The sequence below is a fragment of the Falco biarmicus genome, chromosome 1, assembly GCF_023638135.1.
Source record: "Falco biarmicus isolate bFalBia1 chromosome 1, bFalBia1.pri, whole genome shotgun sequence".
Classification (NCBI taxonomy): domain Eukaryota; kingdom Metazoa; phylum Chordata; class Aves; order Falconiformes; family Falconidae; genus Falco; species Falco biarmicus.
Window position 1 is genome coordinate 109,738,020 of NC_079288.1, and position 27,832 is coordinate 109,765,851.

At 44.2% G+C, this 27,832-nt stretch overlaps 1 protein-coding gene across 4 annotated transcripts in view; it reads left to right on the forward strand.

Moving 5' to 3' along the window:
* Nucleotides 1-27,832, forward strand: part of AFF1 (ALF transcription elongation factor 1) — a 99,008-nt gene that overhangs the window by 61,067 nt on the left and 10,109 nt on the right. For 3 of the 4 annotated variants that reach the window (XM_056359948.1, XM_056359956.1, XM_056359964.1), the window contains exons 4-13: nucleotides 6,764-6,808; nucleotides 9,348-9,434; nucleotides 10,195-10,231; nucleotides 10,613-10,664; nucleotides 15,810-15,864; nucleotides 15,990-16,027; nucleotides 17,472-17,628; nucleotides 20,293-21,192; nucleotides 23,950-24,047; nucleotides 27,544-27,763. In XM_056359948.1, coding sequence (XP_056215923.1) covers nucleotides 6,764-6,808; nucleotides 9,348-9,434; nucleotides 10,195-10,231; nucleotides 10,613-10,664; nucleotides 15,810-15,864; nucleotides 15,990-16,027; nucleotides 17,472-17,628; nucleotides 20,293-21,192; nucleotides 23,950-24,047; nucleotides 27,544-27,763 — 1,689 coding nt within the window. The remainder of the gene's footprint in view (nucleotides 1-6,763; nucleotides 6,809-9,347; nucleotides 9,435-10,194; nucleotides 10,232-10,612; nucleotides 10,665-15,809; nucleotides 15,865-15,989; nucleotides 16,028-17,471; nucleotides 17,629-20,292; nucleotides 21,193-23,949; nucleotides 24,048-27,543; nucleotides 27,764-27,832) is intronic. The other variant, XM_056359968.1, reaches the window with a different exon arrangement.

Sequence of the window (27,832 nt, forward strand, 5' to 3'; positions counted from 1 at the left end):
TCCTTCAGCTCCATTTGGCACGCGTGGCAGAGTGGGATAAAAATGTGTGCTGTAACTTCTGATGGAATACCTTTTAAAAGAAAAAGTTACCTTAGAAGTTCTTCAACTCCATCTTCATTACCAAAAAACCCAGTGCTTGTTCCTTATGCTATCTATGGCAAAACCTTATTTTTAAAAAGCTGCCCAGTTTTTTAGTTTCCCAGCTTTGGCCAGTGTTGACTGCATTGTGCCAGAGAGGAGAAAGGTGGGCTTTTGCAAGGATCCTGTCAGCGTCTTTTCCCTTTCCCCCCTCTAGCCATCATGCTGAGCCCAAGGAGCAGGCTGCTGGTCCTCCTGCTGTGACAGGCTAGCAGGTGTAACTGTGTCAGCAGGAGAAGAGTGCAGCACTGGGGGAGCTGGTGCTGTCCCTTTCTTGTGTTCCTCCCTGGCTGGGGGCACTGCACTGCTTCTGCTTGGCAGTTGGGTGTCGAGCCCACGTATTATCGCGGCATCTCATTTGTGTGCGAGGTGGTTCCTCAAGCAGTGTAGTCTGTTTCTGGGTGATTCTTATTACCAGAATTCCTCTTTCATCCCTCTTCAGCATGTCTTACAGGGCAGTGCAAGGCTTGGGGCATGATGCAAGTGCATGGTTTTTTGGAATTGCTCGTGAAGACAGGACTTGGAGGTATTTCAGAGAGTTTTGTCACGCAGTTGCTATGCAGCTTGAATTGAGTGCCTGTGCGAATTTTAAATTGTTTCCTAAATTAAGAACTCTCTTCTTTTGTGGGTATGTGCACCTGTGCATTTTTGCCAGCCTGTTGTAGCAAAGGCAGACTAGTTCCTCATGTAACTTCTAAGGCTTGTTATGTTTGTTTAGATGTTTGAGATCTTATGGGACCCGGTTCTGAAGTCCTTTTCAGCTCAGGATTGAAGTAGTATCGTATCCTTCAGTGGCTGAGGTTTTTGACTTTCAGTGGGCAAGGGTAATATTACCCCGTTGCACAGTCACATCAGCAGATGGTGTGCTATCCTGGTACATACAGGGAGGGGACCACACAAAATCTTTCACAGCCAACTTTCTAATAGATACTTTAACTGTTAATTCTGCTTCTTTTCACCTCCTCTAGCACAAGAAAAGCTATTTTTCATGTGATTGAATGCCTTATGGTACAGGAAACAAATACTTAACTTCCTCTAGGGAAGCATGATGCTACAGAGCAAGGCAGAACACGTGGTGAGCTGCGGCAGATTACCATGTAGGTGGTAATTCCTGCACATCACTAGCCTTTGAGTTGTTTATGCTCTGGTAAAATGAAAGCATGAATGTCTATTACTCTGGTAAGGAAACTGTGTTGAAGTCTATCACCCAAGCATCTGGTATTTATAGCCATTTTTTGCTTTCTCTAACCATCCTTTGGCTTTCTGGATACGTTGCTATGTTTTGCGTTGTGTGTAAGTGCACAGAAGGGGAGTTGCTGGAATCTGTAAGAATTAATCAACTAATCTCTATTAGCTTCCTCAACTGCGTTTTCCCAGAGGGAAAACAAGTATAACAGTGCTGTCTGAAATGACTGAATCACATCGTCTGAGCAATGCACTTGCAGATATCAGCGTGGATGCTAAGTGAAAGCACACAACTTCCATGTAAAAAAAACCCCCAAAATCAAAACAAAACCCCTGGGAAATGTAGTAGCTATTATTATTATTATTATTATTATTATTTACTTCAAACTATCACAGGCATCTGCATAGAGATTGCTTCTTGGCTGAGGTCACTGGAGGTGATTTTGTGGCACTACCAAGGGGAAAGAGTGGATGTGGAATTTGGGTCATGCTGGTCTGAGCTATTATGTTGAAGTTAACGTTGAACCAAAAGGTTTGAAGTCCTTTTCAGACAACTGCAGCTATACTTAACAGTACTTCAGGCATATTGCCTTGTAGCACTGTCTTTTGTTAACCTTGGGATGATATGTCTTTGCAATATATTGCTTGGCCTTCATCAGCTACTTGTGCAGGTTGGTGAACTGGAAAAAAATACATATATATTGCAAAAATTCTAAAGAGGAGAAAATGTGGCAGTGTCTCAGCATTTTAATAGCACGTTGCTTGCTCTTTAATAACAGAGAGGCTTAAAAGTCATACTAATGGTACTCTCTGCATTTTTCTGCATTCAAAATTTATTTAATGGCTTTGGCTTTATGTTTATCTAGCTTTTTGTTCCCAAAACCTCAAAACCAAACTTAGCCTTCACATTGTGAGATGTCTGTTATGCTAATTAAGTCTGTGAACCCTTATCAAAGAGATACTTGATTTTGTCTTGATGACCTTTCTAAACCTTTTTCTTTGCTTTTTAAGCTTGCAAGTACGTAAGTCATCTATTAAATTATCCTTGCAAAACTTACAATGGAAGTTCATCAGTCCAGATTCTCCTCCCTTCATATGTTATCATATGAGTGTAATTTTAGAATTGTCCCTTAAATTATTGGTCATGTAACAGACATCACATTGCATAGCCTGTGTCTAGCTGTTCCCTTGAATTTTTGTGGATAAGCCCTGCAGATTACAAAGGTGGCAGTTTCTTCTGCCTGCTCTCTTAAAGGAGCTTTCTGTCTTTGTGAACAAGATTGCCTTCCCAGTTACATCCATTTATTCGACCTCTCCAGAGTCTGTGGGCTCTGCATCAGTAGAGGAACTGGGCTGGAGTCTGGGGTCAGATGTGAGTGTGCCCGCTTGCGGCTGGCTCCAGTGGTGCCTTCTGCAGGGGGAGATAGTACGTGGTGGAGCATTGGAGGCTGTGAGATCACTGGGAGTTGAGCCTTTGCTTGAGCGATACCAGATTTTTTGGAACATAAATTGGTATTATTGCTGAGAGGAGTGGCAGTTATTGAAACGCAGCATCAGTTTGGATGGAGAAGTTGGCATTAAAAAGCAAAACCAAGACAAAACCCCAGCGACCCAACAGGTCTGGATGTTCTGTGATTGCACTTGACCTCAGCCATCAAAATGTTTTGTGAGTGGCACTCGGAGGTGTCTGCATGGTTCTCAAACTGGCAGCGAGTATGAATGTGGCAGGAGGAAATCCTAGCTGGAGATTGTGCAGATGTCAGTGTCAGCCAGCAAATATGCAGAGGGCTTAAATCAAGTTGTCTGTGGGGAGTATGTTAGCGTGTTCTCTGTAACGGCTGTAAAACTGCTAGTGGGGATAGACAGCAACATGTAATACTTACTCTTCTACACCCACAGTCCTCAGCGGAGCTGATCTCATTTCAGTGATTTCTTCAGCTTTTTAACTCTTCTTCGAGCAGCACGTGTTTCTTACTCCTTTTTCCTAAACTCTTCTTTTAAAACTGGCAAGGACAGCCCTTGCTGCTGCGTGGCTTGTGGTTTAATGGTAGTTTACAGGCTGAAACACAGCTGAGATGTGACTTGAAGGAAAAGAAGAAATGGGGGGGAGGGCAGAACAATTGCGGTGTGTGCAGAAAAGCCCAGCTCCTTCAGGCACTGGTTATGTAGCTTTATAAAAGATGAGGAGTCCTCAGATACTGCAGCTGGGACAGTGCAAGGGTGCATGCCCCCTGTCTCCAGGGCCAGTGGGTTGGGGGCACAGGGACTGTGCTGGGCTGCAGGCTCATGGTAGAAATGATAGCCACGGTCCTACCTGAAAGACAGGAGGGTTCCCTGGTGCAGTCAAGTGTTCTGATCAGTTCTGTGGTGATTTTGGCACTGAAAACAAATTTTCTGTGCGTGTCCTGAACAGTCTTGTGTTTTTAATGTTTTGTCATATATTTGGTACAGGTGTTGCAAGTCCATTTGTGGGCAGTGGGTTTGTTTGCCCATTGCACATTCTACTGCTGATGAAAGGGTCATTGTTTTTTAGTCTTAGTGTGCAGCAGGATAGTAGAACAAACAATGAAGGTAGTCTTCGAGGAGTCTCCAGCAGGGGTATGGGCGTCCCAGCATGTCCTAACTTAGCGGCTCTGGGAGTAAACTGCTAGCCAAAGGTGAAAGCGGTGTTGAGCATCCCTGATACCTTATGTTGTGTATCTCCAGAGCTCCACATATTTTGGGGGCACATACTTAAACCTTGTGTCTTAAAAAACCCAAAAATAGAGGTCCTTGTGCTGCCGATGCAGACTTCTGCAGTACTTGTCTGGTATCATGTGTTTGCTTTCCTTTAAATTTTGTGCCACAGAGGAAAGTGGTTTCTGCTGAGCCACTGCACGTGTGAGGAGCAGCGCACTGTCACTGAACGATGCCCTGTGGGGTTACAAAAAATCCTCCTGACGGTGGTTGCTCTATAAATACTCATTGTATGTAAATCTGTATCGATTTCAAAGCACCTTCAGGTTTATGTGAAAGAACTTCAGGAAGGGGTGTGACTTGTTTGGCAAGGATAAGGGAGGTCCAAGCAGGCTGCTGCAGATATTATCTGATCCTCATGTTAATTGAATTACACTTTTGTCTTCAGTTATCACCCCATAAAACTTAAGTTTCTGGAATGGGAGAGGCAAACTGATTTTGATTTGTTGCAGTCGATTCATTGTAGAGAGAAGTTTTGAATACTTTGTCCAGGCAGGATCTTGATACCTTATTTGTTTTGTGGGTTTTTATTGTGGTACTTTACGAGGTATCTCAGGAGCTTTCTGAAGCTATCTGCCAGTTGCTGTTTTCTGTACAGCTGTCTGCTGTTCACCACTTACTAAATTAAGAAGTAAATTAGGTGATTGAGCTACCAGAGTAAGCTTGCTGGGAAGAAAAAGAAGAAAAGAGGGATCCCCTTTTGGCACCGTGAGTTATGAAGCATCCAGATCCCTTGCCATGTGTTCCCTGCTGTTTGCTCTCCCTCTCCCCTCCTGCCCGCTGTGGGGTGCTTCTGCAAGCCTTGCTACATCCCAGCCACTTTCATTCACGTGATTCATCTGGCTGTGTCTCAGCTTCTGTTTGTCCTGGGGTGAGTCAGGTCAGCAGCAGCTATCTGTGCATGATTTTCTGAAGAGAAGTCAAATCTTTGTCAAATGAGCACTGCCTCAATGAGAGCTTTATGTAGACATAGACAAATGAGGTTGCAGGGAAATGAGATTCCTCATCTCCTCCCTCCAGTGTAAATAGTGCAGCATATGGGAAACAGGTGAGTGACCTTTCTGTGAGAGTGCTAAGGACGATGCTTTTTGGCTTTATTGAAGTGTTTGCTTGCTTTGCTGTTTATCTTGTTCTGGGGAAGATCCTCCTGATCAGGCACTGTAGCTCATTGCCCGCTTCCTTTAACACAAGAAGCAACTTCCCGGCCTTTCACTTTGAGCAATGATGCCAATCGTTGGACGTTTCCCTTCAATCTCTTGTTTATGGATGAGAAGCTGGTCTTGGGATGCACTTGGCTAGTTCCAGCTACGCAGTTCCTTGGTGTGTTTTTTTCATTTCAGTTTCCTTTAATGATACCAGTTAGGAAGGATGTGTAAATGACAGGTACTTCCAAAATGCATACCTTGCTAGCAGATGAGAAGCCGACCTGTCAGAGTGGTGTTCCTCATGGCCAGGCGGCAGGTCAGTGTGTGGAAGCAGCACAGGTCCTCCTGCAGAGAATCCCCGGCACCTAGTGCTGCCAGTAGTGCTGGAAGGAGGCACTGCTGCTACTGCATAGCCTCCTGCTGCACACAGCTGGGGCACAGGGCAGGTGGGCTCTCTCGGGGGGCATTGCTGCTCGCCCTGGCCATGCAGTTACCCTCGTCCCTACGTGCCTGGGGAGCAGGAGGCTTTTGCTGTGCTCATCCCAGCCCCTGCCTTGCCCAGCAGTACCCATGCTGCTGATGCGTGGTGTCGGGTGTGTGCAGGGGGTGTCCTGCCAGGAGCTGCTAAGTGGTTTTGCTGATACATTAAAAGCAGATTTATGTGTTTGTACAAGCTGCAACGTCTGCTGTTTGTTAGGTAACTGGCAAATATTAGCACTGCTTTTGCTTTGTACTCTTCCTCAGAGCTTCCTTGAGTCTGGGCTTGTGAGCCCAAATGAAGGCAGCCACAGGTGCTGCCCTGGCTGTGTGTTGGTCTCCTTCAGGTGGCACTGATGAAGTGCCAGGGCACCAGCAGGGCTGGCTGAGGTCCTCACCATGCCTGTGTTGGGGAGCCCCAGCACCTGCCAGGCAGGCATGTGGTGGTCGCTGCCTGGGCTCCAGTGAAACAGAGGTGTGGGAGGTACAGGAGCAGTCCCTTGATCCAGATCCAGGTCATCTGCAGGTTTTCCAGAAATCGCTATGTTGCTGCTACCTGGTGCTATGTTCAAAGTTTTTTTCTAAGCTACACAAGTTGCAGTTGTATTGCTTTTCTGTATTTTAATGGCAGTTGATGTTCCCATGAGTCTAAAAACTGGCATTCAGGGACTTGATGCTTGATTCCTCCAGTTAAAACGACCTCTACTTTTCTTTCTGCAAGCTTAAGGGCTTCTTTTTCTGCTTGAGTCTACATTGATGCATAGAAGAACGCAGGTCATCAAACAAGGTGAATCGTGTCAGCTGAATGAGCGTGATTAATGAGCTCTGTTTCACTTCTTTCTCATCTTTATTAGAATATACCTTCTACTAAAGACTTGAAAACAACAGGCATTGTAAAAGTGCATTATTAACTACCCTTCTGATGGGGCTTTTAATTCTTACTAGCATTTTATTGTTAATGGACTTAAGTGAAATTTATAGAACTGTTGCTAAGCAAATGTTTGATGAGTGCATCTGTTTGTCTCATGTCAGTTGGTAAAAACAAACGAAACTCACGCTACTTTCCTCTTTTTGTGTTGTAGCAAACCTTCCCTGGTGAAGTCCACTCCATTGACGAAATTTTGAAGGTAGGTGCTCTTAAATAACACATCTCTGGTTTGCTTGTATTTTGCACGCATTAAAGTATTTTCTGGGGGAAGAATGTTGCTCTGCTTCTGTTCTGTCAGTGGATGTTGCTATCACTAAGTATGCTGTGGAGAAGTAAAGATAAAGGTCCAAAGAGCAAGACTGACAAGTCATCTGAAACACCTAGAGCTGCTCCTTCGCCAAGTCAGGGGGTTGCTTTTACCTCACGTGCTTCCTCCAAAGGCACTGGACATGCTGCCTCCTGTCCATGCTGCCAACCCCAGCAGCACCCATTCCACCTGCACCCATCCCACCTGCACCCATCCGCACGGCACTGCTGCTTCTCCTTCACTGTAATTCTAGTCCATTCGTACAGAGCTAAGCCAGCTCCAATGCAAAACTGTCTCTGTAACCTTGTGGCAGAGCTGAGTCTGTGAGCGGTGCGCGGGCTTCCAGTAGCTGGGTTTGAGTACGTGTTGCCTGTGAAAATGTGAAAGTGTGAAAATGCACTGTGATCTGCAAGGCGGTCATGCTGATACTGAGAAGACAGTTCCTTGATTTTGAATAGTATTCTGAGACAGTGAAGTCCTAACGGAAGTGTTTGGTTTCTGTGATTCATTTCTGTCACTGCTGCTTCAGGTTGCAAAATCTCGATGCCTTTATTGCTCTCAAGAAGCAGTTGTTTGGGCAGCATCGTAGCTGAAAGGTGCTCACTAGCTGTCATGCACTGGTTGGTATTGCAGCCTGTGTACGTTGCCTGGAACTACTGCATCCTTGCGTGTTTCACAAGGCATCCTGTTTTCTTGCCTGTTTGGAATGCATAACATTGTTTTTGCAGCAACTGCAGGGGAGCACATTCTAATACGTGAAGAGGTGTAGTGTGGTATATTGAAGAGTTTATCATCTATTGAAAGATTGCACAGCTAGTGAGTGGTGAGCAATGAACAGTGGGAGGGGAGAAAGGAGAAGGCGAGGGTGGTGGTAATGTGATCAAATAGTTACCCAGACCAGTTGTTGCACAGAAACCCCTGTAGATTGCTCTGATCCCTGCTTATAAGGCCAAAGGTAGCAATATGGTTTAATTCCCCGTAAATCTTTGCATTTCGTGTTATAGATAAAGAAACATGAGACGCTTCTGAACCTTCATATTTGTGCCTTGATGAAAAAACGGCACTTTTAAATTATGACACAGTAGATTCTCATACTTCAGCCTATTTGGTACCAAAAGTACAGAAATGTACTTTGCACTGACACGTTCCTCATTCATTTCTTTGAAGCCCCTAGGCAAACTGTGTGTGGTGTATGCTTGCCATGAGATGCATTCAGCATGAACATAACTCCTAACTTTCTGTGCTGAGCACAGTGCCAGTATTGTGTTACTCTGCATGCTGCTTTCTTCGGAAAGCTGCGGGGAACAGTTGTGATGACGGTCACTATGGATGGGGATGGTGGGTGTACATCTTGAGGTAATGTTGGGCTGGGGGGGAAGATCCTGAGGTAACTATTCCTGGAAGGGCAGTGAGGGTGATAGGCCGTATGAGATTGCTTACTACTTGGAGTGACTATTGCACTCTTCAGGATTTAAAACTTGAGGATCAGGAGCCAAGAGAAGTCAGTCTTGTGCGATTTCAGCAAGGTGGTGCTGAACTTCTGAGCCACAGCTTGCCCAAAGGCCTCATCTGGATTAACCCTCATTATTGTAGCATATGTTCAAAAGCCCTTGCCTGTGCAAGGTTTTTCGTGTGTGTTTGTTGTTAGCGAGCTGGTGTGGACCTGGTGGTGGTGCCAGGCGAGGCAGGCAGGGGGGTGATCTCGCCTGCCAAGCCCTGTCCCATGGCCGTGGTGTTTGTGCTCTGCTTTCACCTGGACCGTGGCTGAGCCCAAGAAGCCAGTACTTGGCAGTGATGGCGGGTGAGAGTAAGGGCAGGGGAATGGGGCAGAAGGATTCCTAAAGATGCAGCACATCGGGAAGTCTTTTGTTTGAAACCAAGTCACGGAGCTCCGTGTCAAACACTTCTTGGTTGGTCAGAGCAAAAGCCAATGTTTCAGGCAGAACAGCGTGGGGAGCGGCTGGCAGGCAGAGCGCTCTGGCTGACCACCTTGAGTTACGGAAAGCCTTTTGGAGTGTTGCTGCTGTAAGGGGATACAAGAACTTCCCTAGTAGGAAAGTCCTGTGCTTTGAAAAAAACCCAGAACTACTCCTATACAGGTTTTACTTAATTTTCCCTTTATTAACTGTGATAGCTGAAAGGCTGAGGCCTAATCCTGCAAACACAGTAAGTACTTTACTCTGTACAAGCTTCACTGAGATTGCTCTTCCTTGGGCAATGCAAGTATGTTTGCAGAAAAGGAGCGAGCCCTCACCGTGCTCTGGCTGCTGCGCTCAGAGGAGGGCTTCCTGCTGCGATACTGTCTCTCGGATTTATGATCGGGTCAGCAAGGACTTTTTTTGGCAGATCATATGAACCTCTTAAGTGTAAAACTTCATCTGCGTGTTATCGGCAAAAGTACTGTAAGCCGCTTCTCTCAATCTCTTTCCAGGAAATGACCCACTCATGGCCACCTCCCCTGACAGCTATTCGTACGCCTAGTACAACAGAGCGTTCCAAATTTCCCTTCCCAAAAAAGGTAAAACACCCTCTTTTTGCCAGAGCTTTTGACAAACTAGAAGAGTTTTCCAGCTCTTGCATGTGTTTTTCATGCAGTTTTGTCCCCCTTTCATAGATAAAGACTGTTTGAAGAGATTGGCTTTAGAAGAAGTCAGATAAATAAAAGCACAATGGATCTTGAGTTGTATAATGGCTGCTTGCAACACATAGTTTTACTGAGAATTAGATCAGATTGTGCTTCCGAGTAATTGGTTTTGAGTGGGCTATATGGTAGTATAATTATCTTTCCTCTTAGATTTTTTAAGCAAGCCTTGTATTTTTATTGAGCCACGGGTGGGGGGATGAATGAATGAATAGTGTTTCAGTGACTTAAACATTTGTTACAATTGAAGGCTTCAAATGTGACTGCTTTTCAGAAACATTTTAAGCGTCTCATCTCTGTTGCAGCACAACAAACATCTTATCTTTTTGTCAACAAAAATATTCGCTGACTGTGTTAAACATTTGGCAGCTCTTACAACTTTTTTATTATTATTTCTTTGAAAATGCACATACCACTAATGTGCTAGCCACACATTTTTGGTGGCAGGAGGTATTTCTGTCCATGCTAAGCAACATCAGGCCAGCTTTTGACTATTGAACACTTCAAAGTCATACTTTGATAAGTATGTCAAAGTATTTATTACAGTAGGTAATGTGGAAAACAAATCATCGATATGCTGCTATTAAGAGAGCTGATTAATTTTATTCTCAATTTGCCCTTTGTCCTTTCTTTCTAGGGATTGCAGCATGCTGGATCTGTAGCACAGAATCAGCGTAAGTAGAAATCAAAAAACCCACACTGTTATGTGTGTATTGACAGGTAGTTTAGTGTGGTGCATGTTATAGGTTGAGGAGAACATGTAAAGTGTTTACACTGATGAAGGAGCACAGTTTCGTGTGCTTTGCTGAACAGTGCTGAATTTAGCAAATGGTTAAGGGATTGTATACATTCATTACGTAGAAATTAAGGAGCAGTTCAACAGCAAACAAACAGTGTTTCATTAGGAAACCTCACTTGGAGTGATGAATAATCTCGGTGGCAAACAGTTACATTCTGGAACAAAGTGACTTTGTGATCTGATGCTCAGAGACCATAGGGTAAAATATGCTAAAGGTGAGGCAAATAAACCCAACTGATTCATTTTTGAATTACAGAACAGTATGACGCATCTTCAGAAACGTTGCCTAGTTCTCAACCAAGAACATCGTAAGTAATCAGACCCGGTTCCCATCTCTACTGTGCAGTTACTTAAAAGAACCTGGAATTAATTAAAATCTGTTTTACTTGATGGTTTAGGAGATTAAGATTTTATCAGTCTGATTTTTGTCATAAAATTTCAGTGCAGGGAATTTTCACCGATAGAAACATGAATGTTTCATGATAGAATCATAGAATCATTTAGGTTGGAAACGACCTTTAAGATTATCAAGGCCAGCCATTAATCTAGCTCTGCCAAGTCTACCACAAAACCCTGTTATGATTAGAATGATTGTGTTAAAAAGGAAACTGAAGGAAAAAAAACCCCAACTATTAATGTACCAGATTAAAAGAGCAAAAAAACTTTGATCTATGGCTACTTGATATCTTGTCATAATAAGTGCTATTCAAACCGGTAATAATGCATTCAACTGACATAAATTGTAAGGGATACAAACTGAACCTGATCTATTCTGCATATTGTTTTTAAGCCTGTGAAAGCTAGTGAAGCTACAGCTACAAAAACTGAGAACTAGGGGTGAAATGTTAAAGCAATTGCATGGTGTGACTTTCTGTGATTGCCCAAGGAAAAGTTTTCTTAAAAAGTGTTGTCTTAATTTTATTTTTATTTAAAACAACCAAACAAAAAAAGCATTTCATGTGGACTTTCTAAAAACCTCAATTTATATTCTAATCATGTTAGCTAGTTAGTGGGGTGAAGATGAAATCTCTTGTAGCTTCTTCTAATTAATAGTATTTATATATTTCTACTTCTCTATATATTTCTTCTTTTCCCTATCGTGTTATGTTTCCTCTCAGAAGAAAGCTTCTTAGAGTTTGAGTCTTAGTGTAAGACATTTGTGTATAATTGCTACAAAAGTTTTATGAGGCTAGGAAGGTGTGCCAACTAATGAACGAACTTCTCCAATAGAAAATTTTAGGTTGGTCGATAATGGTACTGTCCTTGTAGGTGAAAGTGGTTATCTATTCATTAGGTTAATTACAGAAATTACTTGAAAGTAGTTTTGTGTGGGCTGATGCTGGTCTTTCAGGATTAACCTGGCCAAATGGCAGCATTGATAGGTTCTGAGCATGGAGTAACAAACAAAAATCTTTCCATGGCTGGAAGGTGAAGGGGCCCGTGTGCAAGGCAACTGCCAAACCATTAAATACCTATCAGTTCATGTGATATATGAAGTTCTTGCATTATTCTGTGATACATTGTTTCGTGGAAGGCTGCACACTACAGACTACAAAGCTTACTCCACTTGTTTTCCTTTCCCTTATAATGAACAGTTTAATTAAAATAAAAACAAAACTGGGCTAGTCACAGATAAAGAGGAAAAGCATCTCTCCATCTTGGTTGAAATTGTAGAATTTTGCGCTCAAGTTCCATAAGGTCGTGAAACAATTTTTCACACTGTTCCAGCATCGTGCAGAGGAGCCCTTGCTGGCTGGGACTGTGAGACAGTGTCTTGCCAAGCAGTCAATAGCTCCCTTATTCCATTCTTTATTTTGTTTCTCCTTCTTCCACTCCAGCTTGCTCCTCCTGAACAAACTCTGGAAATTTTCATTGTGCTGTTAAAAATACTAGGTTCAACTGCTCCAGGCTCTGCCTTCCTCCTCTGCTACCCTAAAACCATCATCTTTATTTCAACTCTTCTCAGCTGCTTGTAAAAATCCCTCAAGCACTTCAGTCAGTTTTCCACGTGGCTGAGAGAGAAGAGACTTTTACTGTAAACAAGAATCTGAAAATACTCAGTTTTTAGCCCAAAGGTCCAGAATTGTGAATTTGGCATGGTACGTAGCTCTGTCCTTAGCCAACATCCCCTCTCAGCATCCATGTGGGCACTTCAGAGCCAGCACTCATCTACCAGGAACGCTTGTACCCACAATTGATGACAACAGTTGAAGCAGGAGGAACAGTGTGGCTTAGATGTGTGTCCAAAATGGAGCCAAGCAATATTTGCCCAAGGACTTCTTTTATATCTTTCCCTTGAATTGCTGCATCCCTTCTTTTTTGTTTTGTTTTTGTTTTTGTTTTCATTTGCACAACAGGGCTTGCTTTCTTTGCTGTTCAAAGCACACGTGACTGTCTGAAATTCAGCTGCCTAGAATAGCTTGTGTTACAAAGTGTAGCTGGCTGAAAACAAACAGCATTTGTGCTGGTTAATTAGAAGTTGAAATCCCAGCGCATCTGTGTGCCCAAATTAAGCATTCAGCTTTACAGAGCATGCAGGGGTTTCCCAGATGGCTTTCCTTCTTGAATACAGCCCCGAAGTTAGCACCTGGCTGCGCTGGAATGGAAGTAGCCTTTCTTTTAAAAGGGGAGATGCCAAGCTCATTCTTGGTGATGCATCTTTAACCCGGCTGGCAGAGGGGGACCTTCCTGTGCTTTCACTGGGGTTGTTTGGCATGCAGTATTCATTTTAATGCTGCTTCTCTTGCTTAAAAGAGCTGTTCTTAAATAGATTTACAGGGAGATTGATAGTATGTATATAAGCTGCAAATGAGCAGGTCCTGCAAATGAAAACTTGGCATCTATTAACTCCTGAGCTAATTAAAACATTAGAATTATTAAAAGCAGATTTATTTTCTTTAACTAGGCTATTTAATGATTTGTTGAAAACCTTGGTTTGGGGAAACTAACTGGCTTTGTGTCTATCCTTGCAAAAGTATGGCTCATTTAAAGTTTCAGTGTTCTTTCTTGATCTTAAATTGAACTTCAGTAGTTCCAATGTTCTTTTATGCTTATACATTTTATTTACCAGCAGCTCAGGTGAAAAAATCAGTTGTTTTTATTACAAGAAGATAAATCAGCTTTAAAATATGATCTAGATAGCGTTTCCTTGCATTATCCTCTTCCCTCTAAAGGAAATTCATCTGTAGTCCACAATTCTTAAAGCAAAACAAAAAAAATGAAAACACTTTCAGAACTTTCTAGCATCTCTGGAAGTTTGTTCATTATCACCTTTGAAGGACTACTTCCCCTAATGGGTTGGGGCTGGGGGGGTGGGGGGGTGGGGGAAGAAAAAGAATTCATTGAGATGCCAGTAGACATTTGGCCACATTGCCCAGAAGTGTGGAGAATTGTTGCTGTTCTTTCCCGGTTGTGTCTCAGTGGACTGGCAGTAAGCTTCAGCTCTAGCCCACGTGCAGAGCTGGTGTGTGCAGGATTGCTGCAGATGCTGTGCCGTTTGCCTTCTGTAGGAGATGCAGGGGCCTCATTTTCCGAGGTGGTGTCTCACAGCTCTTCCCTTCAGTGTTTAAAAGAAGAGGCAAGAGTTGATTTCCACTGAGAAAGTGTGTGAGGAAGTGAGGCAGCGGAGGCTGGGAGATGGAAGAGGATAGTTACAGGGGAATGGCAAATTCAAAATGCCTGAAAAAAGAAGGCACATAGGTCTTTGCGAGTGCCATCGAGCAGAGCCCTTGGGCACTGGGTACCTCTCTGCCTCAGTGAGAGGGACTTGGGACCCATAGGGTCAGTTCCTTTGCAGGAGGCATCCCCTGTGTGGGAGGGGTTGGCTCTGCTGGTAGACACAGGAGGCGTTTGGGGTTTCCTTATGCTGTCCTGCTCCGTGGACAAGAGCAGGTTTGTCACTTCTGGTTTGTGGAATTGTTCGTTGTGAGCTTCGGCAGTCCTGTTTTGCACGGAAGTATCTCCCTGCATGTCAGCTGCTTTGGTACGACTGTAAAATAATTTGTCTAGTTAGTGGGGATAGTGTTTAAATAAGGCAATTGCTTTTTTATTCAAGGTTTTTACTCCTCTGTTCTCATGGAATTGTAAAAGCAAACTGCTCAGGGTCATTAGAGGTGACCTGCAGAGCCATAAATCTTTTTTGCTTTGTTCATAATTTGACATGAAGGCTTGAAAGAGTGTGAAGGTCTGAATAGTTTTCCCTTTCCTAACAAGCATCGGGACCACTGACTTGTCTACACATTTTCCAAGGTGATGTGGTTCACTGGGGATTTTCATATTTGTTTTTTTGCTGTAAAATGTGTTATGAGGAGTTGGAGGGTTGTTTTTCCTAATTGGCCATGAGAAAGATTTCTCACAGAGAGCTTTTAGTTTTAAATGAGGTTGAAATAAACAGTTTTGACCCGATTGATTAAAATCACTGCCTCGGTTCCCAGGTTTTTTATACGATTTTTGGAAAGACACTTGCGTAAATCTCTGGGTTGAGGAGTTCAGTCTCCAGCTATTTTCAAGATTTGAATCATTATACTTTTGAGTAGCAAGGGGTTTGCCTGTCTTGTTTTCCAACTCCTTTTGGGGTGCCTGCATGATTACCGAAGAGGGGGGGATCACAATCTGGGAGAACTTTGGGTTCCTCCCTACAAATTCTTCCCTTCCAGCCTTTGAGGACCTCAGTAATGCATTGAAATTGCAAGCAGTAGTTACCACCTGCAGGCAAGAGAACAAAATTATGCTTTTGGAAACATTTACAGGCAGCTTGCCCTCTACTCTAGCAACAGTAAAACAAAGTTGGTGCCTCCCCACATGTAAACTGCTTTGGGTATCTGAATACATCAATGTTACGGTAACTGCTGAGATGTGCAGAATCCTTAAGTTCATTGTGTAGAGAAGAAATAGGAGATAGACTTGACCTTGACATTTACTTACGTGTGTGTGATAGGAGACTTCAGCAGCAAAATGAGGACTCCTGTGACAGAAGAAATATTTGTAACTCCTGAGAGAGAGCATGAACATGCCCAGGTTCTGGTGCAGAGATGATGCTTTTTTGCCCCTTGGGGAGCCAGTACAGGCTCATGGCGTGCTAGTCTGTTGCTGTACAAGGATCAGACTTCTTCCACCCCACCGTACTGTCTTAGCATGCTACGTAATCTTTGTTGATGAGCATTCCTCTCACAAACTGCATCTTTGTTGTCTGTAGATGGCAGCCAATAATACTGACTTCTGTTGCAAAATGTCCTGAGATTAGTTGGAAATCACAGTAAAATGCCTAGGTTGTGCATTACCATTTTATCATTCATTAGGTAATGACAGGGTTTAGCAGATTGAGCGTGTCAAATGTTCAAAAATGAAATGGGAAGTTGGTTTGTTTTGGCAGGCGCAAACCAAGTCTTTTTCAGGGTCTGCTGCTTGAAAATGTGTTTGCCTTGGCTGATATTTATCTTCTGGTTGTCTTTCAGACTGCTCCAGGAAGACCTGCAGCTCAGTGATAGTGAAGAGAGTGGTGACGACCAAGTCAGTTTTAGATATTTTATACACTAGGCACACAGACATCCCTTTAAATCATCATGACTTGTGTTCTTCCAAGATCCTAAAGCTAACTTTCCCCTCCCCCCTTTTTGTTTTTGTGAACGAAACAGGTTGTTGAAAAGCCACCTTCTTCACTTGCTCCTCCAAGGTACAGGTTTGTTCCCAAACTGCTAGCTAGACCAAATAAGGAGGGAAAACGAAACTACTTTTTTGTTATGGGGTAGATGGGTAAGGGTTCCTGGTTTTTCTTGTAGATACAGGCTTTGGTTTCTAGCTATCTGAAGCTACTGTTGAAAATTTGCTTTAGTTGTGTGGGGTTTTATGGAAAGCTCCAATTAGAAGTGAATAATCCAGGCATGCTGGGTTTTGCGTATGAACTAGAACTGTATTTCCCCAGCTGTTCTCTTCTTCTCTTCCCTTCCACCAGTGTATATATAGACCACACTAGAGCTAATGGCATTTTTCAGTTGTTGTAGTAGTGATGGATGAGGCACAAGTCCCATTTTAGTTCAGAAGGAAGCCCAGAATGGCCAAGTGGGTGAAGAACAGAAAAGACTTAGGTAGACTCATGGAAGCTGTTTCAGCTCCTCCTGATAAGGCAGCTGATTGTAAGCAGTTCCTGCCAGTTATTGTTAGGTAGAAGCAATATTCAAGGTAGACTGAATGGCTGCGTGCCAACATTAGAGGAAGAAAGGTGGAGAAGGCCAGAGTTTTTCCTATAGGAAAGCACTGACTTACATTTTGGCCTGGATTTCTGTATTCTTCATGCACAGGGTAATGGTCTACAAAGTCAGACTTGCAGAAGGGCACGCCCATTCTTGGCATGACCTGCATCTCTGCAGACTCTTGAAATAGTGTTCTCATGGTATCAGTCTGGATCAGCAAGGAGCTTGTCTCAAAATCATACCAATGTGTTGATACTGACAAGGGAAACCAGTTTTCAAAATAATAATGAAAAAAAATAACATTTTGATTTCATACGCCCATTTCAAAACAAAAAGAAGCTGTGCGTAAAAGTTCTGACTCTCCCTCAATTCCATCCACTCCCACTGTCAGTGCTGGAGACATCCCATTTTTGAGTAGGAGAGGCTGTTGCAAAAAATGCTGCTGCTTGCTGTGGCTATTAACAAAATGCTTACAGCACCTTGACCAAGTAACACAGATGGAGAAGTGAAAACTTAAGAGGGAGAATACAAAAAAGAGAAGCCATCCTGACATGTATATTTCTGTCTTTGTTAGCCCATATTGGCAATTTTTCTTTTGAGGCTTGGGGCTTTCATAAAAGCACTTGCCAGTTTTGGTTGGTTTTTAAACTGTGGTTTGGCTAAATGCAGCTTCATACTGTAGCAGTGAGGTCCTACTTACATATTTGACTGGGTTGAAATTGAAGGTTTTATTACTTTCAGAGTTTTTTTCTATTCCAGTGCCGTATCATTTGAGTATGGCTATGCGTTCCCTTGGCCTTCTCCCCTCTCTTCTCAGTGCCAAAACATGGGGTTTCAGTTTTATTTTTGAATCCTGCCATGTCAATGTAATAAGTAAGTAACCTCACCCATGCTGCTTTCTAATTTTATCTCATGGTGGCCTTGCAGTGCCCTACAGTCCCAGCCTGAGAGTGTGGCATCAGCACATTCCAGCAGCTCGGAGTCAGGGAGCACCAGTGACTCAGACAGCTCTTCAGACTCAGAGACGGATAGCAGCTCGAGTGACAGTGAAGCAAACGACCCTCCGAGAGCGTCAGCGCCTGAGGTGAATGCACGTAAAATGTAGAGGCTGCTTAATACAGCCTCTTGCCTCAGACTCTTCGCTGTTTGAATGAAGTCAGGACAGGAGACCTGAAATAGCATCATCGTTCAGGTGTCCCCTTGACGTTGTTGCCGTGTCATCAGACCTTTCTTGCCCTTTGCTTTCCTTCTACAGTTTGTTACTTAACCCTTAGTAACAACATAATTAGGCTTCTATGTGTCTAACCTTGAAGCGTTCTCCCTTCTCCTTTGACATCATTGCCTAGCGGTCCTGGAGGAATTAGTGCCTTCACTGGTGAGACACAAGCAAGGTACAGATGAGAAGTGTGGCTTGTCTGGCGTGTTTCAGGCCGCCTCTGCCCGTGCAGCTTTTCTGGGTGCCAAGCCTATGGGCTGCCTCAGGGTGAGACCGGTTTCCTGATATGTTAAGAGGAGCCGCTGCTTCCCTGCAGCTCTTGTGCATGAGTGACCATTCAGCTTCTCCTAGATCGCAGCTGAAGTGAACAGACCTGGAGGAAGGGCTGGAATGTGCTTAGACTTGCTTCTGTTGAATTTGGCTCAGATAGTGCTGTACTGGCATTTCTGAGACTTTCATTGGAAAAAGCAAACAAACAGAACTTGGTGCCTTAAAGTCTCATAATTGAGACCATGCATTTTAAAAAAAATCTTCTGCAGAAATACTCGTGTCCCAGTTTCCAACAGTTCCTCCAGCTTGCAAAACATTCTCAGGCCAGAGGGAAGTGCATGGTTGTAGCCTGCAGACCACAGTTGATGTAAACCAATTCGCTGACAGTTTTGAGGTGCTCTCATAAAGTCCAGAAACCTTGTAATTTATTTCTCCTCACCTCCCCCGGCCCTAGCTTTCCTTTCTTTTACATTAGAAGCACATGAACAGGGAGAATCTTATGTGCAGAAAACAACCTTGGAGAAGGCATATCTTTTCGTTCACATCTAATATACTTTATCCTCCATCAGTTCAGTTACAGACTTTGCCCTCTGCAATGTGGGTGTCTTTGGAAGGAAACAGATACTATACTTCTCCTCTTTTACCAGATCCTGCCTGGTTTGTCCTGAAAATACTGGGCTGTAAGATCCTTGTTGCTTTAGTGAAGTGCTAGCTATTTGCCGTTGATCCTTTTATTCTTTTTTATTCTAGCAAACAGTTCATCTGTGATGCTCAAGGAGCAAGTTAGTACACATGGCTGTTGGTTTGTAATCAGTTCTTCACATGAAAAGCACAGACTTTAAGACCTACAGGCAATAGTTCCTTCTGTTCTTTAAAAAAGGAAATTCTCTTACTATCCTTTGTGTTTGGAAAACTTAATAAAAACCTGTCTGATAGTGTAGATCACAAGCGAGATAACCAATGGTAGAAGTGCTAGAAAAGGAGCATAGTATGCCACTGTCTGATAGCTACCTACATTATAACCCAAAGTTTACTCAGTCTTTTGGCCATGTTTTTCTAGTGTTTGACCAAAAAACCCCTGCTCTTCAGTGGCTAATCAGTGAAAATTCTAATGAAAACAAAGCAGTTTTGTGTTATCTGAAAAGTATAGTGGAATTTGTGGATTAATTTTACTTACAAACCTGTGGTAAAACCAAACTCTGTTGCAGACATGTCTTGTTTATCCATGTGTTCTACAGTGAGTTGGGTCTGGATAGAGATAAAATCACCGCAAAAGGGATTCTTTAGTCTTGGAAAACCTTTCATGTACTAGGCTTTCTCTTTTGATGGAAGAGTTGTGGCTCTTCTCAGAAGTGAGAGTTGTGATCAGGGAGAGTTGGCGAGAGCAGGTGTGTAGCTGTACTCTGATGGTGCCCAGATAATGAGCTACATGTTTGAGCGATGCCGAGACATATGTGGTATTCTCAGAATGGGCCTCAGAGAATCACGTCCCCGATATGCAGCTTGCAAGCTCTGTTGTCTGTCTTAGGGTTAGCTGGGTTTGCTTTTAATTTGTCAGACTACTGTGAAATTAGGCAGGGCTTATAGCAGTCTCATTAGGTTATCTGACCATGGCTCCAGAGGCCTTCAGACCTTGGTTGTTGCTCATGCCTTGCTTGACCCAGAGGGAAGTGAGTGTTGGCTTGTGTAGGCAGGGGACTTTGAAGAGGTTGGACTTTGTGCTAGCCATACAGGGTTTTTTCGGTAAATGGTTTTCTTTTGGTTAAACCACAGCCTACCTGTCAGACTTCAAGGAGATGTGATAGCTGGCGTGGCTCCTCATTGGTTTTGAAAGCAAGTAACTTTGTGTGTGTGCAAGTAACTTCCCAAAAGTGTTGCGAGGACAGCACCTAATCCATTGTTACTACTCCTGCTATCTGTACGCTTTGTGTCTGATTGTGCAACAATGTTGATTAGCGGCAAACAAAGATGAAGCTTTTGTGTGGACTGGTCTCTTGCTACTAAGTGACAGGTAGGGCTAGCAGAGATCCAGGAGTGCTGTGCAAGGCGTTTGACTGGTGCTGTGCAAAAATGAGGTCTGTGTTTCTGAAGTAAGTGTTGATGTGCGCAAGCCAAAATGTCTCCACTGTCTCATGGTCTTTCACTTTCAGGCTGTTTTAACAGTAAGGGGAAATTTTATTTGGTTCTGGTAAGCTGTGGTAGGGTGGAAATAGCCCATAAAAGCATCAGTTTTGCATCCTTTCTTTCTCTTTTTTTCTGCAGCCGGACGCACCAACATCTAATAAATGGCAGCTCGACAACTGGCTGACCAAGGTGAACCCACCAGCAGTGCCAACAGAGAGCCTCGGGAAAGATACCCAAGGGGATGGACGTGAGGAGGGCAAGGAGCAGGGGCAGGGCACCAGCAGCAACTCCTTCCACCAGCAGGCTGAGCTGAGGGAGCCTCGTCAGGAGAGCTCCGGCCAGGAGGCCAACGCTCCTCAGGACACTGATCTTCCAACCAAACACAGCTGCCAGAAGTCTCCAGTGTGTTCCGAGGAGCCCCCACCCAGGCAGACTGTGGGTATCAAAAAGCCTGGTAAGGCCCCAGTGTACAAGGAGCCCAAGGGAGGCCTGAAGGTGGAGAGTGACCCTGGTCCTTTTGAGGTCAGAGACCAGTCTTCCAGAGACAAGCCAAAAGTCAAAACGAAAGGGAGGCCACAATCCTGTGACAGAAGAGGCCTGAAGCCAGCACTGGAAGAGTCCCCTGAGAACAGAAAGCACAAGCGCTCCCACCAGTCCGATGCCAAACCCTTCTTGGACCCCAAGCTCATGAGAGATGCTTTGTTTGGCAGCACACAGGAGCTTCTCGCTCTCAGTCCCCTTCCTCAAGTCCAGGACATGACTCCCACCAGGACTAGTGACCACAGGCCTGCTGCTGTGGCCGGAGACGATTTTCACAAGGAGAAACTTCCCGTGCTTGTCAGGGAGCCCCCACCAGTGCAGGACTCCTCCAGCCATCAGTCCCTCATGGTGAAAATAAAACTCCCTCTCCTGTCACGAGTCCCTGAGAAAGGCAGTCACCAGAAGAAAGCAGAGGCCAAGAAACACCCTGGTGCCAAGAAGCAGAACTTGGAGAGGAAAACCACGGACCCTCCGGACAAGTCTATTCAAAAGAGGAAGGTGAGTGGTGGAGGTGAAGGTGGGTTTGTGCAGGGGCCAAGGTGGGTGGTTGGAAAACCTACGCAGAGAGTTCATTTCTGCTTCATAGGTTGGGAGGATGAGCCATTAGGCTTCTGTAAAGGTTTTGTCAAACTTCTAAAGGGAACACGTATCAGAGCTGCCCACAGATGTTTCTTGTTGGTCACAAATCCCCTGCTGAGCAAAGGAAAAGCCCTGTAAGCTGTTTAACAAATGCTTTCGTGTGTTAAAACATTTTTTGCTGTGTTGTCTTGAAATACCAGTTTTCTCAGGCAGCAAAGCCCCAGCCCTCCGCTGTCGGAGGGGCGCTCGGCAGCAGGCTGTCGGCATGTGCTTGGCCAGCCCCCCTGTAGCATTTGTGGATTTCTCTGGCTTTCAGCCCAAGCAGAGCTTTGTAGGCCTGCGGTGTCCCCTCCCCCTGCAACCCCTCTAAAAGCAGCAGGACACCTGAAGCACGCACCCCCAGGCTGTGCAGTCATCAGCACTATCCATTTAATGTCTTTTGTGACGGTGCCCAGAGGGAGAACCGACGCAGGCTGTCCTGGTCTGTGGTTTTTGGTTTTGTCCATGTTCAAGTCTTCCGCTGCCTTTAGCCGTGTGACCTCAGCCTGAGTAGTGAACTCTTTTCCCATGTGGAATCATTTATTTCCACCAAACGGTTGTGATTGCTTGCTCATACAGAGGGACAAGTTCTGCAGGTGTGGACTGTGTTACTGCTGGGGTGATGGCAGGAGCCTCGTGTCTTTTGCTTTTCCGTAAGTGCAGGCTTTGAACTGAACTGGGTGGTTTGCCGATAGTAACAAATGTCACTAAACCCTTCTTTGGATCTAGCACTTGGATAAATACGTAAAAAACTTCTTTGGTTTTCCCTGGAGCTGCTGTGGTGCTAACGATGGTGCTAATGCTTAAAGGACGCTTCTGTCCGGTAAGGGGCTTTCCAGAGACCCCTTTGCGGAGTCCTTTAGTTATAATAGTTGCTTTCCCTTGAATTGCAAGACAGCCCTTTATTTAACTGAGATGGTAGTTGCTCACAAGTGTTTTTTGGAAAGCTGACTCCCAAAGGGAACTGTGAATATGCTTCCAGCCAGCTGGTTCAGCTGCATAAAGGGTTGGCTTGCAGGCCTTACGGTGAATGGGCACTCGCTGTGGGTATTTCAGTGCTTGTGTACCTTTTTGGTGCTCCCCAGAGAGCAGATGGCTTAGCATGTGTGCGTGAATAACCTTGGTTCACACATGGGTTTTTCTGAACTTCCCATAGTTGTGGGGGAGAATGGAGAAGAGCAGGGAAATGGTGAAGAAACTTGAGAGACCCTGGCAGCCACCCCCCACCACCACCCTTGCAGAGAAAGTGGGAGAAAGGTAAAACAGGCAGTAAATCTGTCCTCCTCCTGTTGTCTCAGTGACCCAAGAGAGGAGCTATTTGATGTTAGAGATGTCTTCCCTTGCAGTCTGACTGTCTTACTGCAGGAAAACCCATCTCGGAGCTTCCCTGCCTGTATTGTGTCAGTGTGTGTAAGTGTCCTTGGAGGCTGGGCCTTCACTGCAGCCGGGCAGGTCAGGTACAGCTGTGGGCCATCATCTGTGGCCACATGGAGCTCAACCTGAGAAACAGTTTAAGGACACTGGTCTAGTGGAAGGTGTCCCTGCCGATGGCAGGGGGCTCTGTACCTTTAAGGTTCCATAGAACCTAAACCATTCCATGGTTCCATGACACAATCTAGGTTCCAGAACTTTGTGTCTAGGTTCTGGAACTTTGCCTCTAGGCTCCAGAACTTTCCAGAGCTTTGTCTCTAGGTCCGGAACTTTCCGGAGCTTTGTCTCTAGGTCCCGAGCTTTGCCATGAGCACACTGTCAGAGGTAAACTGTGCCGAGCGCAGCCTGCTGAGCTCTCTCACAGCGACGTGAACCTAGAAGGTAGTCTTGAGAGAGAGAAAGTCCTGGAATGGTTTTGGCTATGACCAGGCACACTGTGGATAATGCTCACTGATAAGTGCCATTTCCTTTACGTTTTCTTCACTTGCAGCACATCACTCTGAAGTTTTTCATTCGGGTGAGCTGATGATTTGCACACTTTGTGTTGTAAGGTCTATGGAGTAAAATTAAAAACTAGTATTTATTGCCTCTCTGCCTTAATGGTTCTTGTTCTTCTAGAAGACAATGGTAGTGATTTTTAACTGACTGTTTAAAATCTCGTCTGTATCAAAATCTTGTTAATAAAACCCCTGCACATCTGGGGAATCTAAGCGATGTAATGCTCCTGTGAATGCAGTTATTTCCTTCCTTTTGGTAAGGTGTATCACAAAACACAATCACTTGTAGTTCATGACTTTGCCAGGAGGAATCTGAATATATTTCTGTAAAATCTGGGGGACGGGAGGGGACGACGGGGGGGGGGACACACGACATCCAGAAGAGGCACATTGTTTTATTTTCAGCAATGGAAGCGTCTTAATTTTGATTACTATTAGACACTTTACTAATATTACAAGAAGTTTAGCAGTTCCATCCCTGCCACTACAAAACAGTTGATCTACACAAACAAAAGTAGATAAAATGTTGTTTTAGGATACTTGTCAGTGAGCCTGAAATCTATGTCTGCTGTGCTCTGGGTTTCCACTTTGTCGGTTCCAGTATCTTACCTTTTCTTTTTTTAATCAGAATTGATCAAACTTAGCTGTGTTGGTCTGTACTTTACCTGAACTTTCAAAACCTGAGCAATTTTTTTTCTCTTCCTGTTAGAAAGAAATGGAGAAGGAGATTGATAGGAAGAAAATGAAATTGGAAAACAAGAAAAAATCATTGCAGTCTTCAGCTAACAAAGACTCCAATAAAATGAAGTGAGTATACAGTGGTGGGATGGCAGAAAGATGCATAAAACCGAGTCTTTCTTAAGAAGCTTAAAGCGAGGAACTGTGTCTCCTGTCTTTATGCCCATAAGTTTGCTTATAATGTGCCTTCTGAAGCTTAAACTGCTGCAGATTTGTCTTTACATCCTGGAGCCAACCACATGGCTATGGGAGTGTGATTTATTCAGCTTTTTATTTCTTGCAGATGTGATGTGATATTGGATGTCACCTATCTGTTGCTCCCTTCTTAATGTTGAAGATTATGGTTCTAATCATTCAAGCATAAGCTGGTGTTTCCGTGGCTGATTGTCTCCCGTACTTGGTTTGCACTGCTGCAAAACCATTGATTGTTGTGGCATTTGTCCTGATTTCTAACATTGAGATGGAAATGAGGACTTCACCATTTTAAATGCGAACTTGTCCATCCTGCAGCTACTATTGCTGCATGCTCTGATCCACATATTATATGTAGCTCAAAAAAAATCTCTTTATGCCATGTGAAGTTTAATTGCCAGTTGTGCCTGTACTGCTTCTTCTAAGCTGGTAGGCAACCGCTTGCACTGCTGTCTTTCAGACTAGATGCAGGAAATACATTTGTGCAGAAAAATTGTATGTTGTTTAAGTTGCAGACAGTATGGTAGACTGCCTGCGTGCTGGGAGGCAGGGGTCATTTCCCCTTCTCCAAACTAGAGTGGTAGTAATTTGTCAGCAGATGGTCGTCCTAGATGATCTGGGAGGTGATGGCTGTTGTGTGGGGAGTAGCGTGTGCTTGTTCTGCACGATAGTTTAGGTGTTTCAGGGGATGGCAAGAGAATTTGCTGTCTAGTTGAAAAAGTCCCTTCTCGTGCAGCGGGGTTGGACTAGATAATCTTTAAAGGTCTTTTCTAACCCAAACTGTTACATGATTCCATTCTATGATTTTAGGTGAGTAGGGCTTGCGAGTTCATGTATCATTTCTTTCTGCTTTCATAAGAGGTGGAACTAGCCTTAAAATGCTTTTAAAAAGGGAGTTGGACCAAATGGTCTTTGAAGGTCCCTTCCAGCCCAAACCGTTCTATGATTCTATGAACTTCTTTTTGTTTGCCCATGTCTTCCTCATTCTAGGTTCTGCTGCCATACTTACTTTGGGGAAGTTTGGCTCTCACTGCATGGGAAGCAGCAGAAAGCTTCCTGTCAGATGCACGATACTTCCCATGCGTGTAAGGCTCTCGGTCTTTGTGAGGTGAGAAGGTGATGTAAACGTGTTTTGCACATGGAGAAGCTGAGGTGCAGACAAGTTGAGTTGCTTGCTCAGACTCCTGCTGCAAACAGGTGAAATAGTTTAAAATGTTGCCGGGAGGCTGTGACTCTCGTTCCCATGACTGAGCAAGCACGTCCACAGCAGACAGAGTTCAGGCAGCCTCTTGGGAAAGGATATTGGGATAAGTGTAACTGCATGTCTGTAAGTTTGACTTGGTGATTGTTGCTGTTTTCTTAATTGGACAGATACTGATGAAAGAAGTGTTAACGCTGAGACTGTCAGCTCCCTCAGCTGCTTTTGCTGACACCATTTAGAGGTTTTGAGTAGCGCTGGGGCACACAGCACCTGTGCTAGGTGGGACCTGTCTTCTCCCAGCTGGGAACACCAAGGTGGATGTTGTAGAGCTTTATTTTCTCACCTTGCTGTGCAAGGCGGCTGAAGCGGGATGCTCCAGAAGCATGTGGCTATGCAGCTCGCCCTTTCTCTAACCAAACTAAGATGTTGCAGTGCCAACAGGCTTTTCACTGTGACTGACCTGAATTTGTATAGGGGTGAAATGTGCAAAGCTCAGTCCAGAAAAGAGATTTGTATACATAGGTGGTTAGGGTTAGGGAACATTTCCCTTCTCCGCTAAAATCATCGTGTTGTCTTTGTCTTTTTTTGTATGTGATCTAACGGACATGCAGCCAGCGTACCTTTGGAATCATGACACTCTGGAATTTCAAGTGGCCTTTATGGCCAGCAATTCCTCATTTATTCCAGCATAGCATTTGCAGTGCTTCTGGTAGATCTGCTTGAAATTTACCCCCATAATTTGCATACCAGCATACCACCAGCATTTTGGCTAGGACTTTGCTAGAGCAAATGTTGCCAAGAGCATGGCTTCAGATGGGCCATGTTCCTGAGAAGGGGAGGTTTGTGCATCAGCCACAGGCTACTGCATTCAGTTCCTGCTTGTGGCTTGACTTTGAGGCATTGACTTGGATTGGTATGTAGTGTTGAGGTTTGTCCTGACAATATGAGTTGGTTGGGTTTGGTTTTTTTTTCTGCAGAGAAAACTTTGACGTAGTCTTAAAGCACTGAGACATTGGGGCTAACATTTGTTTGGGTGAAGGGATATTTTGGCTGTGGTAGTAATGGAAGGGCTTTAATTCTGGGGTTCATTACTCCCTTTTTCTCAGTGAAAATAAACACCCCTGTTAACCGTGTTCCGGCTTTCAGAGTGGGAAGGATAGGATGTATTCTTGGGAGAGAGGTCACTGGATCAGGTCAGGGGAGCATCAGCTGGGGAGCATGTGTGCAGTGAGTAGGGACTGTACCATGGGAAAAGTGGGCTGGGGGAAAGGGAAGAGCACTGTCCTATGTGCAGCAGAATGAAGCAGGATGTGCAGCATCACACTTTCACTTCTCACTGGGTTTTAACTTCATTTCCTCCTCTTCTGACGTTGCAGTCCATGAGTTGGGATTCACCGTTCAGTGTTTTCTTGGAAAATTTTGAGAGGCTGAATAAAAATGATGTAAATGAGCAATAGTGAAACAAGATTCAGAGCTTTTTGGTGCTGCTTATTGCTGCTGGAGTTCTCTGGTAATCCTAACTTCAGGTGATCAAAAATCTGATATGCCACTGTATTATTAAATGTGATAGTCTCTGCCATTTAAAAGCACGGCATTTTAAGTCTCTCTCACTTGAACCCTCTCAACTTTGTAAGTGTTGTCTAGTTGAGCTGGCAAGTCTTAAAGGAACAACTCAGTTTAATTCTGTCAAAGCACGTACAGGATCAAGTGTCAGGGTATCTCTGACCATGGAAGATATCTTCTACCATAATGGGGAGAGAGAAGCAGTGCTACAGTTCATTTGCCTTGTTGGGCAATTTGCTGCAGGGATTTTAGTCTCTGTAATTACCCCTCTCCCTCTTTCAGTGAAAAGGGGCTGTGTTGGAGGGCTGCCTTCTCTGCAGCATCCGGATATTCTGGTTGCAAGCCTTTACTCCATGGGCAAGTCCTAAGGCTCATTCCTACCTGAAAAGCAGCTTCTATGTTGTTGGCAGCCAAAGATATATCTAATGGACAATGAAGTACCTGAAGTTTCATTTTGCTTTTGGTGGATTCTTCATCTTAAAAAGTAACCTCACACTTCCAGAGGAATTTAAACAGAATTGGCACATGATGTAACTGTTTTTTAAAAAATCCCTGTGTTACATGTGTACTGTATTTATCCCCATTGCTGAATTTGCTTCTCACCTCCAGAGCATCAAAAGCTGCATTTGAAACCCAGAAGAAAGATCCGCTGCATCCACCACTGCCACGCACATCTTCTGCACATTCTGCACCAGTGTCAACCAAAAAGCCCCAAAAGAGACCCAGAAGTGAGAGTAATGCCATGGATAACGCTGACAGGAACAAGAGCGACTACAAGGATCCTTTGTTCTCCAAGCACCAGAAAGTGGAGTCGTCGAATGGTATCAAAGTAGGTATCCATTATAACTGGTGGGATGTTTCCTGTGACCCGTGGGTACTGTGTGATTCTCTTTAGAAA